The sequence below is a fragment of the Phodopus roborovskii genome, unplaced genomic scaffold (genome assembly GCF_943737965.1).
Source record: "Phodopus roborovskii unplaced genomic scaffold, PHOROB, whole genome shotgun sequence".
NCBI classification, from domain to species: Eukaryota; Metazoa; Chordata; class Mammalia; order Rodentia; family Cricetidae; genus Phodopus; species Phodopus roborovskii.
This window is the reverse complement of record NW_026125751.1, coordinates 11530-26353: the sequence shown is the minus strand read 5'-3', so window position 1 is coordinate 26353 and position 14824 is coordinate 11530. Positions and strand designations below refer to the sequence as shown.

General features: G+C 38.2%; 1 protein-coding gene and 1 pseudogene across 1 annotated transcript; one reads left to right on the top strand and one right to left on the bottom strand.

The window, feature by feature from the left end:
- The first annotated feature begins 2945 nt into the window (after positions 1 to 2945).
- Positions 2946 to 14556, top strand: LOC127217581 (alpha-enolase-like; annotated as a pseudogene).
- LOC127217580 (olfactory receptor 18-like) lies at positions 8466 to 9392 on the bottom strand. The gene has a single exon (XM_051178570.1). The coding sequence runs from the start codon at positions 9390 to 9392 to the stop codon at positions 8466 to 8468; it is 927 nt and encodes a 308-aa protein (XP_051034527.1).
- Positions 14557 to 14824: the final 268 nt, after the last annotated feature.

Below are 14824 nucleotides of genomic sequence, written 5' to 3'. Positions count from 1 at the left end.
TGCAAAGCCATCCTGGTCTGTTTCCAGAGAACTATGACAATCGTATAACATTGAAAATCTCCTCTTTTGTTCAAACAACCAAATTTGGAATTTCTATCTCTGTAAAACATGGTTATTACTCAAAATGCAAGTTGGGACTATGAAAGTATAAAAGCAAACAGAGATTTCTGATTCTGAATGGCTCTCTTTTGTCCATGAGTAAGAACCAGGCAGGCAATATTACCAAAATAATTTCCCCTTGTTAATCTTTAAGCGGTAGAGTGATTTCACCTGAGCAGATTATTAATTCTATCACAAAATTACTTATGTCATCCAAAATCTCATCTGTTTTCTTCTACCTGTATTCATACCAGTAGCTATTTAGTTACCCTATAAAAATATGGTAACAGCCAGACTTGCAGCAATAGATATATGTGTCTTTTAATATTCATCAGTTAATTATCTGATTAAAAAATAAACAGTCACCTGGGTACTTTAACCCCTTTTCTGTTTTACACTATAAACTAGTGGAATTATGATATAATCATATATGAATAATCTCCATTTTACATGAAGATCTTCCCACTTTACCAATGAAAAACATGGAACAAAAACCAAAAAAAAAAAAAAATTATCTTGGATCAATTTCAAGGTCACACTCCTGAATGAAATAAAAATGTAAAGGAAAGCAAATATGTGATTTCAGAAGAGAAAGGGTCTACTTAATGTTTAAAACATGTATTGCTTATTTTACATCTGTGGCAAAGACTCTTTAGGCCCAGTGAAACCAAAATATGAGAGTTAGAGGTAGTAAATTATATCAATATACAAAAAATTCTGATAGAAGAAGGGACATTCATAGAAAATTTATTTACTAAAACTTGGTCATATGACTGTCAAGGTGTCTCAAAATTACTCTTACATGTCTTAATTCACATTAACAAATAGGAAAAACAAAATAATTCAAAACAAATATGTCATTCTTAGATTCTTGAGAAGTTTGGTTTGGGTTGGTTTTACTTTATGTTTTATTATTTTTGTATTTCTAATTATAATATAATAACATTTCTTTTGTCCATTTCATCTCTTCTAGCCCTCATATAACTCACAAAATGCTACTTTACATTCATAGCTTCTATGTCCATTCATTGTGATTTCATTCACATATGTATGTATATTTTCATGGATTACTGATAACATAGTTTTAAGATGACATACAGAGATCTTAACAGCACATATCTTTTAAGCTCCCATGATTTCAAACTACAAATTATATAGGGACCTGACCTCATTTCCTCATTAAAAACTTAGTACTGAGCCTCAGAATGATGGAGGATGCTGACAACAGCAAAAATATCCAAAAAAAATAGAATACAGTCTTTGTAGATCTGTAAGTCAGACACTTCAGAGGATGAGGCCAAATATAGATCAAGGAAACTAGAAAAGCTTGAGTTGAATTGTTGCTTCAATGTTTTGACACTGTTCCAAATGCACCTGAAATATACAATTCACAGTTCACATAGCAGCAGAGAGCATTCCATTATAAAGGATCTGGAAACCAGGAAGGAAAAAAGACAGGGGCCTTTTTTTTTTTTTTTTTTTTTTTTTTTGAATAAAGCATTATGAAATATCTGTTTACTAAACAGATCATTATGTGTTTTGGACATGCAAAGTAATTAATACAAGACTTCATTCCTCTCTACCTGACCACTGTCTTTGTCTTTAACATTCTATAAATAAAAATTATGCAAATGCTTATAATTTTGGAATTTAGAAGAACTATTCAGATGAAGTAAGATACATCACATCTAAAGCTCAGATCTTCCACCCAGGGAAGACATAAATAGTCACACATGGTGGTTTTCTTCAAAAGTATGGTTACTGGACCACCCTGACCAGAATACACATAGGACCTTAGATTGTTTGTGAAACATTTTGAACACATTTTCTGCTCTCATTGGTCATAGAAGTGTGAAAAAGAGACACTAACGATAATTAAATGAGAATTTGAGGACTTCCATTACAGTTATAAAAGCATAATAAAGAGGCTCAAATTTTTATTACAATTATTACACCATCATACTTCCCAAATTATCATAGTTCATATGATTAGAAAGAAGTAATAAACCTTGTACTCTCTTCATCCTCAATTTCCTCAGAACTTACATGAATAAACTGTGGGGCTGTGTGGCCATGAAGAAGGGCTGAGGATATGATGAACAACACACACACACACACACACACACACACAAAAAAAAAAAAAAAAAAAAAAAAAAAAAAAAAACCTGCTTGTTGACTGGTGAAGGCTCAAGCTCACACTTGAATACTGAAGTGAACAAATAGGAAGAGCTTACTAATGCAGAACACTGTATAAGGATCAAACAGGGTTAAATAGTCCTGGATTACAGAGAACAAGCTAGTGACCTACAGGGACAGGCTAACTAATTACTCATGAGTAACCTCAGAAACTCAATGCACAGAGCTGGTGATTACTCATACTGGTCCAAAATAATGCAATCTCTAAGGAATTACTGAGGTAAATGGAGGATACAGAAAAGATGTTAAATGTTCTCAAGAGGTTAGTTATGGCCTTTTTGTTGACACACCTAATTTTATATTTCCTGATTTATTTCAGTTTGGGCTTTCTTTGGTAATTTTTTATTATTAAGTTCTTTTATGATAATTTTTATTTAAATTTGAAACAAGCTTGTTTTACATGTCAATCACAGTTCCCTCTCCCTCCCCTCTCCCCCTGCTCTCCAACCCCCACTCCATCCCATTTCTGCTCCCCAGGGAGAGTGAGGCCTTCCATGAGGGATCTTCCAAGTGTGTCATATCATTTGGAACAGGGCCTAGGCCCTCCCTCATCCTTCTGTGTGGCAATCCAAAGGCCAGAAATTCACCATGTCTGTTCTCAAGATTCATGCCAGAGAGACCTTTGACTCACGTGGAATCCCACTGTTGAGGTTGATCTCTGAACCACAAAAGGTCTCTCCCATGCTGCTGTGACCAACAGTGCCTACACTGAGACACATAATGCTATAGAACTCCATGACAATAAGACCTCCTGCTGGGGAAGGGGTTAAAAGGCAGCTGAGCACATCAATAAAACTATTGCACCTTGCTCTGGGTAGAAAGAAACTGAATGTTGTGGAACCAGAGAAAATGGACAAACTAAACATCAAGATGGATGGCACTGAAAATAAATCTAAATTTGTGCAAATGCCATACTGGAAGTTTCCCTGGCTATCTCAAAAGCTGGTGCTGAAGAAAAGTTAGTGTCCCTCACATCACTGAATTGGCTGGCAACCCTAAAGTCATCCTGTGGGTCCAACTGTTTTTATATACAATTTTTTGGGTCCCACATTTCAATGTGATCAACAGTGGTTCTCAGGCTGGCAATGAGCTGCTCATGCAAGAGTGCCTGCAGGGCATCCAGGTTCTGGGAAGAAATGTGCATTAGAGCAGAGGTTTATCACAATGAAGAACAAAACCACATCTCTGTCTTCTTACTTTTTAAGAAGTAAGATGTCTCACTCTATTTCCCAATCCAGCCTTAATCTCAAGAGGCCCCTGCCATAGGTGAGGTCTCAACAAAGAACTTGATAGATATTTGTGTATCATTAAGTCTTCCAAGTGACTCCAACACATTCTGAAGTCTGAGAGCTACTGCTCTGAACTTCTGTTGAAAAAGCTGTAACTAATGAAGCTCCAGCAAGAAACAGAAAGAGAGAGACAGAGACAGAAAGCCAGGAAGAGAGAAGTATTATAAGTCCTAGGTAGGGAATCAGGAAATTTCAGAACAGATGATTTTTTTTTAATGTCCAGAAAAGCGTAGATTGGAATTCTCTGATGGGCTCAAAAGAGTATGCATCTATTACATTCATCCACACTTTTTTCTTTTTCTCCTTCAAGGACACTTTCAGGCTCTTTGATAGTTGGGGAAATCCAAGTGTGAGATTCCTCCAGGATTACTTCTACAAAGAAAAGGAGTGAAGAAATATAACCAGTATTTTATTTTAAAACAATTATTTATTATAAAATAATAGGGGCCCTGTCTCTCAGGGCTCCTGTTATGCACTTCAGTGCTGAATTGATACAAGGATGTGTTATCTTATATCTGGGTAGCTTTTTCCTTATCAAGAGGAAAATCATTAATGAAAAATGATTGTCTAAATAACATCTTGTAGAGATTTAAACCTAAAGTCTGTGGAGTGATATTTCTTGGAATGTTAAAAAAAAATTCCAGGTATGTTAATCTTTAGTGATACTTTCTTATAGGATGTTTAAGACCTTGCAGGTGTCCACACTTAATTATTTTCTGTTGCTCTTGTTGCTGGTTATTGTTGTTATTGTTGCTTTTGTTGTTTTGCTTGCTGGGGGATGGAACCTCCAGCCCTCCTCGACAACCCTTGCTCCCCAAATCTGAGACCCCTCATTTTGAATTACATTTGCATAATATTTCTGTTGATGACTGTTTCTTTTGATACTTAAGCTTTCTCTTAATTCCTTTTCACAGTGGGAAGCTTAGTTGGATGGGGTCTTGCCCTAAGGACACTACTCCCTTATGGCGGTTAAATAAGGATCAGGATAAACAAATAGGCCGAATAGATGTTTATTCAGGGAGAAATAACTTACAACCTAGACAGATGAACACCAGGAAATTCAACCGGATCCTCTCCTGTCTGAGTCATGCCAGCAAGAGAGCTTTTCCTGGCTCTCCCTCCGACCTCCTTCCACAGGTCACTCCGCCCATGGCTCCACCCCCCAATGGGCGTGGTCAGTGCCACAGAAGGACTATCTCACTACACTCCCTTTATTCCATTTTAAATCAGCTTTCCTTTAAATTTTTAACTCCCTTAGCACAAGAGTTGGATCCAGTATTACAGATCCTAGTGCTCCTTTTCTTCTCAAACTGTACAATATTTCTTTTTGCCCAGCTAGCTCTTTTTATTATAGTGCATAAGAGTGACCACTAATAACCACATAATGGGAACAATACTAGACTCTCTTCAAATCTCCTCTGTCAACAACATTCATTCAAAACTCTTCAATTTAGCCTCAGGCAAATTCTTGGGACAAGGACAAAAAGCAGACATATTTTTTTCCAAAACATCTTAAGAATGGTCTTCAATATAATTCTCTCCTAGAGCCTCTAGAATTAGGCCACCATAGTCCAAATCACCCTAGCACTACTGTCTTCCATGCTAGGATGACCCATTCATCCCCATCTAAAATGTTCACCTGCTTTTCTAGTCCACAGTGCCAAAGTCTTCCATATTGATCCAGCAAATAGCATGGTCAGACCAATCATGTCATTACCCCAGTCCCTGGTACCAAGTTCCATCTTAGTCACTATTCCATTGCTGTGAAGAGTCCATGACCAAGACAGCTCATGAAACTTACTTACAGTTTTACAGGATTAGTCTATGATCTTCATGGAAGGAAACAGACATCACAGCACTGAAGAGGTAACAGAGTTTTACATCCTGATCCATAGGCAGCAAGCAGAGAGAGAGAAACAGAGACAGAGATAGAGAGACAGAGAGAGACTTGGCCATTAGAAACCTCCAATCCTACCCCCAGTGACAGGGCTTTTCTTTTTTTTTTTTTTTTTTTTTTTTTTTTTATTTTATTATTTTACATGTCGATCCCAGTTCCCTCTCCCTCCCTCCCTTTTACCCTCTCTGCCCCCTCAGATGCACACTGACCACCCTCCCATCCCCCCACCAACATTCCACATGTAGGGCAATGCCATCCAGGTGGGGTCATGTAGATCTGTCAGGTCATTTGAAGTAGGGACTAGGGCTTCTCTCCTGTCTCTAGGTTAAGGCAGTTATCCCTCCATGGGGGATGTGCTCCCAAGGTCCTTTTGTGCACCAGGAATACATCCTGGTTCCACTGTCTGAAGTCCCTTAGACTGCTCAGTCCTTCTGGCTGAGACCCATATTCAGGGGGGCCTGAGTCAGTCCCATGCTGGATTCCCAGCTATCAGTCTGGAGGCCCGTTAGCTCTTCCTTGTTCAGGTCAGCTGCCTCTGTGTGTTTCTGCAACCTGGTCTTGTCCTCTCTCTCTGCATCTGGATTCTAGTTCTACTCAGTGTTTAGGTATTAGATGAGGGCTCCATGGATAAGTTAGTTGTTGATCTCACTATCCAGGAAGGGCATTTATGGTAGCCTTTCCACAGTTATTCAAATTGTTAGTTGGCACAGTCTTGTAGGTCTCTAGACCTTTCTTTAGGTTCAGTTTCTCTTCAAACCAATAATTCTCCCTCTTTTATGTTCTCTCTCTCTGTCTGTCTGTCTGTCTTTCTCTCTCCTGTCTTCTATTCCTACCGACAGGCCTTTTCTAATAAGTCCACTTCTACAACAAGGCTACACAAGCGGAGGCTTAAGAGGGTTGATGGAAGAAACCAAGCTGGGTCTGCAGCAAGCAGCTGAAACCCCAGGAGGTAGGGTGAGAGGAGAGACTCCTGCAAGCAGACTGCTACGGGACAGTGAGACTGGAAAAATGGTAATGGTAGACAGGAAAGATAGTGAAAATTGCCTACCTGAGCCCCAGCTCTGTATGATCACTGGTAGAAAATGTTTGTTGGGATCAAAGCTGACACAAAGGAATAAAGATAGAATCAAAGAGAAGACTGAGTTATCAGGAAAGCTAAGCCTGGTCTACACCAAGAGTCAGGGTCCACTGAGCTGTACATCTCATAGAAATAATTATTTTGGTTTTTTCTTCATATGAGTGACTAGGAAACCAGTCACTCACCTGTTCTTCCAACTGGTGTGCGTGTAAGAGATACCATAATAGAGGGATCCATTGTAAGTTTGAAGAGAAAACTGACACTAGAGAAATGCCCAGAGACCTACAAGGATGACCCCCAACTAACAATCTGAGCAACAGTTGAGAGGCTACCTTTAATGATTTTCCCAGATAATAAGATTGATGTCTACCATATATGGTGTCCTAGAGCCTTCATCCAGTAGCTGATGGAAGCAGAAGCAGACACCCACAGCTAAACACTGAGCTGAACTCCTGGAATCCAGTTGCAGAAAGGGAGGAGTGATGAGCAACAGGGTCAAGACCAGGCTGGAGAAACCTAAAGAAACTGCTGGTCTGAACAAGAGGAAGCTCATGGACTCTAGTTTGATAGCTCCCTGAATGTGGATGTTAGATAGGAGGACTGCCTAGTCCTCCTATCTAACATCCCTTTGGGGGCCAATTCCACACAGAGGGATACTCCCTTAGCCTAGACACATGAGGGAGAGCCTAGGCCCTGCTCCAAATGGTATGAAAGACTTTGAAGATCTCCCATGGGAAGCATCATCCTCCCTGGGGAGCAGAAAGGGGATGGGATGGGGGTTGGTGGAAGGACAGGGGAGGACAGGAGGGTGCAGGCACTGGGATTGACACGTGAAACAAGCTTGTTTCAAATTTAAATTAAAAAAAATCAAAAGAATTAATTATGAATTTGAAAAGTTTATGCTTATATGTACAACTCTATCAATCCCCCCTCAAATAAGCTTCATGGAATCACTCTTATATTCTTCTGCCATTGTTTTACATTCTAGACTGACTTGATGTTAAATCTGTGAATCTGTAAATACCACAACATTTAATATTGGGAAGGACTTCAGAAACTGACAAGGACAAGACCATTTTGAACTCCAGACATCTCATGCTACATTAGTGGATTTAAATTCATGTCAATTCTTATCCATGAACTTTAATTCTCTCACTTCAAATAACAGGCTCACTATACTGACAGCTCACATTGGGACTTAATTTGAATAAATCATCAAGTAAGATACATAGTGTATACATAAGTAAACCCAGTAGCAGGTACTCCACATATTGTGTGGGGGGTGATAAGTGCCATTCTTCTGTGGATATTGTTATAAATTTAATTGTTTGTTTAATATTTTTAAAATGATATTATAATGTAAATCCACGAGTTCCCACTCCCTCCCTCCCTACTTGACATATACCCACCTTTATTCTCTTTCAGATTCATTGTCTCTTTCTCTGACTGCTGATATTTCTCCTCCTCTCAAAATTTCTTCTTTGTCTAAGGATGAGACTTTTCCCCTTCCACATTATCATGTCTGTTTGAATTCCTTGTTCATTTCCTGTTCAGGCAACCTGGTTGTCAATCCTGGTTTACTGTCATTTCTAAAACACAGCTTCAGCAGAATGGCCCCTTAAATTGACTCCATTACAAAGCATTTAGGTATTGATTAGACTCATATTGTAAAAGGTTGTTCAACAATGTGCACCATTCATCCCTAGAAAATTATCATCTCTCCGATTTTAAATTTTGTGTACAGTTTTGAAGCACCCATCCACCATATGTGCAACCCCAGTGACCACCACTATACCATGCAATATTATGAAGTATCAGTTAGTGATAATGTGAGGCATTAACTGGGATTTACATGCATAGCTAATATATAGGTACATAAATGTAAATGTATAAAGAATGTCAATGATTAGAACACTCTGCTAAGAACCTTCTTTAAGGCAATTTTAATGTCCTTGTTCCTCAGGCTGTAGATGAAGGGATTTAACATAGGTGTGACCACAGTGTACATCACTGAGGCCATTGCTTTACTTCTTGGGGAAAGAGACAGGGAGGAACTGAAGTACACTCCCAATCCTGTTCCATAAAACAGGCAAACAATGGACAAGTGAGACCCACAGGTAGAGAAGGTTTTGTGCTTCCCACTTGATGATGATGACCCCATGATGGAGGAAACTATTTTAAAGTAAGAGAAAATGATTCCTGAAATAGGACATAACCCAAAGAGAGCACCTATACAGTATCTGATTATGTTATTGGTGAGAGTATCAAAACAGGCAAGTTTGAGTAGTTCAGAAGGGTCACAGAAGAAGTTGGAAATTTCAATAAAATCTTCACAGTTGGAAAAATTTAATACTGCCACATAGTGCATCAGTAAATCCACAAGGCTAAGGAGAAAAGACCCTAGAATTAAGACACCACAGCGGCTGGGATCCATAATGACCTGATAATACGGAGGGTGGTAGATGGCCACAAACCTGTCATATGCCATCACAGCCAGAAGCATGCTATCCATACCTCCAAGTATAACAAACAGTGACATTTGTGTCAAGCAGCTCACATAAGAGATGACTGGACAGTGAGTTTGTATGTCCACAATCAGCCTTGGAACAGTGGTGGAGATGAAACTAATATCAATCATGGACAGGTTGGAGAGGAAGAAGTACATGGGTGTGTGGAGATGGGAGTCTGAGCTTACTGTCAGGATGATAAGCAGGTTTCCAAACAGGGCCAAAATGTACATGGACAAGAATAGGCCAAAGAGAACAGTCTGTAGGTCTCGATCCTCTGAGAGTTGAATGAAGTGGAATTGTGGTACCGATGTTGCATTCTGCATGTTTGTATTTCTTGAACATCTTTTGGAGGAAACCAAAAATGTTATTAACATTAGTACCAGCATGCATGTAGACCTACTTTACAATCTGAGTCAAGTACAAAAGATTCATTATTCTTTCAAGCCTATTTTGACATCATTAATAATTGCTCAGTTATACAAATTCCATACTCTAAATAGTATTTTGTTCTTAGCTCATGTGTTACCTCTCGTGAGAGCCATATTGAATAAACTAATCTAAATTATGTAAGGCCAGAGTTACTCTAAACAGCTGACCTGTAGTCACAGTAAAATAAAGCAAACACCTTTAAGACAAAATTGATATTTTTTAGAATCCTTACTTTAGGAAAAGTGTCAGTCAAATAAAATAAAAACTTGAATCCTTAAACACACCTCCTTTTATTGCAGTAACATGGAATGAGTTTATTTTTCTTAGAATATATCTGAAAGTGTGAAGTCCAAGATTCTAAGTAAAAGTTTATGATTTGTATCCAGAAAAATATTTTCAGGTTCCAGTGTCTTCTTTAGGTTTCTTTTTTTCTTTGACTTAATAAAATGTTCTCCATTTTTTGTCTTATGGGGATTGAAATAAACCTTAGTTAAAAACTTATTTTAATTTTTAAAAGCAATTAATACATGTATTCTTATTTTGCTTAGTCTATTCCAAATTTTTATAAATATGTCTTAGTTAAATCCAAATTATCACAGAACATTTCTGTTCACAACTTCTGAGATGTCCAGTGATGTGAAAAATAATGAAATGCCAACAAATACAGTTGAAATTTTATGCTGAAAAGCTAATTTGGGGAGATCATCTCCACATAATCTCAGCAAAATATCTGCTATAAAAATATGGTTTTTGTATGTTTATGCAATGTAACTCATTTTCTGAAGTGCAGTTTGAGGTCACCCAGAACCCAGTTTCAGACCCCTCCTTCTCAGACAGTGAGTCAGGCTAGTGTATAGATAACCATGTTCTTACTTTAGGTACAGAGGAAATTTTAAGTTTACCTACAGGTTACAGCATACTGAATTGCCTAAAATGTAAAAGGTTTAAGGTACAGAAAACATTAGCAATGCAAAAACATGGGCAATACTCTAATTGATCCGAATACCCCTTTTCTGTTTTACATTTTAAAATATTGGAATTATTATATTAGCACATCTAAATATCATCCACTGTGCATGGTGATTTTTCCACTTTACCCATGAAAGACATCCTCCTAATGTGTGCCATTAAAACTGGTGAAATCTATCTAGTTATAATTCTTCCACAATAACGCAATATGGTATGCACTCACATGTTGAAAGTATTTTTATTTTTCTCCAATGGTGAACACAGTGGCCTTGGTTGGGAATCAATGAATTGAGAGAACATTTAGGACTCTTTCCATAGCCACATGCTCATACAAACCATAGTATAACAACCCATCGCCTTTTGCAAAATGATGAAGTTTGCATAATACTTATTATGCAAATTAAAAAGCCTATGAATACAGAAAATACCAGTTTATTGGGGAGCATTTCCAAAGGGCACTGTACCATAGAATTTTGTGAAACTCTAAAGTGTGTCTTCACACAATACACAAAATTGACTTTCCATTTCTTTTCATGCATGTACATTCTTTTATCTTCAGGTGAGAATATGTAAAACAATTATTAGTAACACAATAGTGCAGCTAGTTAACAAAATGAGATAACCCAAAAGACATAACACAAAATCAAACAACAAAAAATTGATCTTGTATCAATTTCTAGGTCACATTCCTGAATGGAATGAAAATGTAAAGGCAACCAAATACATGGAAGTCAGTATTTTGAGATGAGAAAGGGTCTACTTGATATTTAAAACATAAATTGTCCATTTCACATCTGTGACAATGACTCTTTAGGCTCTATGAAACCAAAAAATGAAAGTTAAAGGTTGTAAGTTATATCAATATGCAAAAAAATACTTATATAATGAGGAAAATACATACAAAAATATACATACTGAAAGTTGGTTATATGATAGGTATCTCTGAATTACTAGTAACTTGTCCTGCTTTACATAAATAGATAGCAGAGACAAAATAATTAAAAACAAAAGTGTCATTCTTTGATCCTGGAAAGGTTTGATTTGGTTTCACCTTTTTATTTGATTATTTGTGTATTTCAAATGATAACATAGTAACATTTCTTAGTTTCATTTAACCTCTTCAAACTCTCTATATAACTCACCCCCACTCTACTTCACATTAATTGCTTCAGTGTCCATTCATTTTTTTCATTCATATATGTATATTGTCATGGATTACAAATCATACAGTCTTAAGAAGATATCCAGAGATCTTAACAGCATGTATTTTTGTAAGCTTTCATGTTTTAAACCATAGACAATATAGGGACCTGACTTCATTTCCTCATTGGAAACTTAGTAGCTGAGCCTCGGGAATGATAAAGAATGCTGACAGCATCAAAAATACCCAGAAAAATAGAACACAGTCTTAGAGAATCTGTGAACCCCGCACTTCAGGAGATAAAGTTAAATGAGTGCAGGTTTCCTGAAACCCTGCAGGGAACAAGATGAGACCATATCTCAAAATACACAGGAGATAATAAGGGCCAAGGAACTAGAAAAGCCTGAGTTGAATTATTGTTTCAATGTTTTGAGACTGTTCTGAATACACCCTGAATATACCACCTTAGGTCACACAACAAAAGTGAACTTCCCGTTATAAAGATCTGAAAACCACCAGGGAAGAAGACATGGAACTTTGTTTGTTGTTTCTTTCTTTGTTTTTAATAAAGACTTATGCAATGTCTGTTTACTGAAAATAACATCTTGTGTTTCAATCAGGCAAAGTAATTCATACAGCACTTATTTCTACCTGACCTTCTGTACTTGTTACACAGGAATACTGTCTTTGTCTTTCACCTTCAGTAAGATAGGAAGAAGCTTATAATTTTTGAATTTGGAAGAATTATTCAGATAAAGTAAGATACATAAAGTATAGAGCTCAGATCTTTCAACCATGGGAGATATTAATAGTCACACACACACATAGTAGCTTTCTTCAAAAGAGTAATTACTGAATCTCCCTTACCATTATAGCTACAGTACTTTAGATTATGTATGAAACAAATGAGTTGGCTGTATTTTCTACTCACTATAGTTATAGGAGTGTGGGGAAGAGACACTGGGGATACTTCAGTGAGAATTTCACAACTGCCATTACAGACATAAATCCCCAGTAGAGAGGCTCAAATTATTATTGTACATGTTATACCATTGTGCTGACCAAATTATCATAGATTATATGCTTAGGAAGAAGTAATTTTTGTAGTCACTCCGTCATCAATTCCCTCAGAACTTACATGAATAAATGGTAGGACTGTGTTGCCATGATGAAGGGCAGTGGATATGACAAATCTCCCTTGACTGGAAAAAAAATTCAAGCTCACTCTTGAATCCAGAAGTGAATATAATACAGAACACTGTAGGAAGAGAAACAGGGTTATGTAGTCCTGGATTACAGAGAACAAGCTGGTGACCTACAGGGACAGGCTAACTAATTACTTGTAAGTAACCTTAGAAACTCAATGCACAGAGCTGGTGATTACTCATACTGGTCCACAGTATTACAATCTCTAAGGAATCCTTGTTGTTAATAGAAGAAGCACAAGAGATGTTGAATATTCTCATGAGGTTAGCTATGAGGTTTCTTTGAAGTCCTAATTTTTTTATTTCCACTTTTATTTCAGTTTGGGCTCTCTTTAGTAATTCTTTTTATTACTATTATAAATTCTACTGGTGGAGTTTCCTGTGTCTGCATAAACCTATTTCTTTTCTGTGTGGCAATTCAAAAGCCAGAAATTTACCTTGTCTATTCTCAAGATTTGGGCCAGAGAGATCTTTGACTCTTGGGAAATCCTGTTGTTGAATTGATATCTGCACTTCAAAAAGTCTCTTCTAAGCTGCTGTGACCAACAGTGCCTCCACTGGTATCTATTTGGGCCAGAAATCTGTGACAATGGCAACATGTGCTCCTAAGGAAGGGGTCTCCTACGTTCTTGAGTACACATCAGTATGACTATTGCACCTGCTCTGGATAGAAAGAAACTGAATGTTGTGGAACAAGAGAGGATGGACAAATTGATCATCAAGATGAATGGCAAAGAAAATAAATCTAAATTTGGTGAAAATGCCATACTGGAAATTTTCCTGACTGTCTCAAAAGCTGGTGCTGTGGAAAACGAGATGTCCCTGTACCCTCACATCAGTGACTTGGCTCACATTCCTTATGCGACCCTGCCGATCCCAGTTTCCAATGTGATCAAGGGTGGTCTCCATGCAGGCAACAAGCTGGCCCTGCAGGTGTTCATGACCCTGCCTGTGGCAATGTCTAGTTTCTGTGGAGCTATGTGCACTGGAGCAAAGGGTTATCACAACCTGAAGAATGTCATAAAGAAGAAATAAGGGAAGAAAGCCACCAATGTGAGTGATAAGAACAGGTTTGTGCTTAACATCCTGGAGAACAAACAAGCTTTTTGAGCTGCTAAAAGTCACGATTGAGAAGGCTAGGTACATTGACCAGGGTGTCATGAACATCGACATGGCGGCCCCTGATTTCTTCAGGGCTGGCAAGTATGACCTGAACTTCCAGTCCCTATGACTCCAACAGGTACATCATGCCCAATGATATGGATGATCTGTATAAGTCTTTCATCTGAGAATATCCTGTGGTGTCCATCAAAGATCCCTTTGACCAGGACAACAGGGAGGTTTGGCAGAAGTTTATAGCTAGTGCAGGCATCCAGGTGATTGAGGATGAGCTCATGATAACCATCCCTGCATGGATTGCCAAAGCTGTGGCAGAGAAGCCCTGCAACTGCCTCCTGCTCCAAGTGAACTAGATTGGTCTCTGGGACGAAGTCTCTGTAGGAGTATAAGCTGGCCCAGTCCAATGTTGGAGTTTCACAGAGTCCTTTGGGTCTGGTGACACTGAAGATACTTTCACAACTGACCTCTTGGTGGGGTTCTTCATAGGTTATATCAAGACTGGTGTCCCTTGCTTATCTGAACACTTTGTAAAATACAATCAGGTCCTTAGAATCAAGGGAGAGATAAATGCACAAGGATGCCAAGTTTTCCAGCAAGAATGACAGAAATCCCCTGAACAAGTAAAGCAGGGACTGGAGATCCCATCTGCTTAAACCCTCTCCCTGATGTCTTGGGGATGAATCCAAAGCTGGACCAGTGCTAGCTTCTCCCATGTCACAACTTCCTTAGATATTTAAAGCCAAACCTGACCCCTAGGACCCAGCTTTGTAATAATGTGATTGGTCCAAATCATAGTTTCTGTCACTTCACTTCATAGCTAGTGTCTGGGGCCCTCATAACTCCAATGTAATCTCTAGGGTGGCTACAGGCAAGACCCCTACCTCAGTGATTC

Coding starts and splice junctions, on each gene's coding strand:
- LOC127217580 (XM_051178570.1), bottom strand. CDS start 9,392: ATGCAGAATGCAACATCGGTACCACAATTCCACTTCATTCAACTCTCA.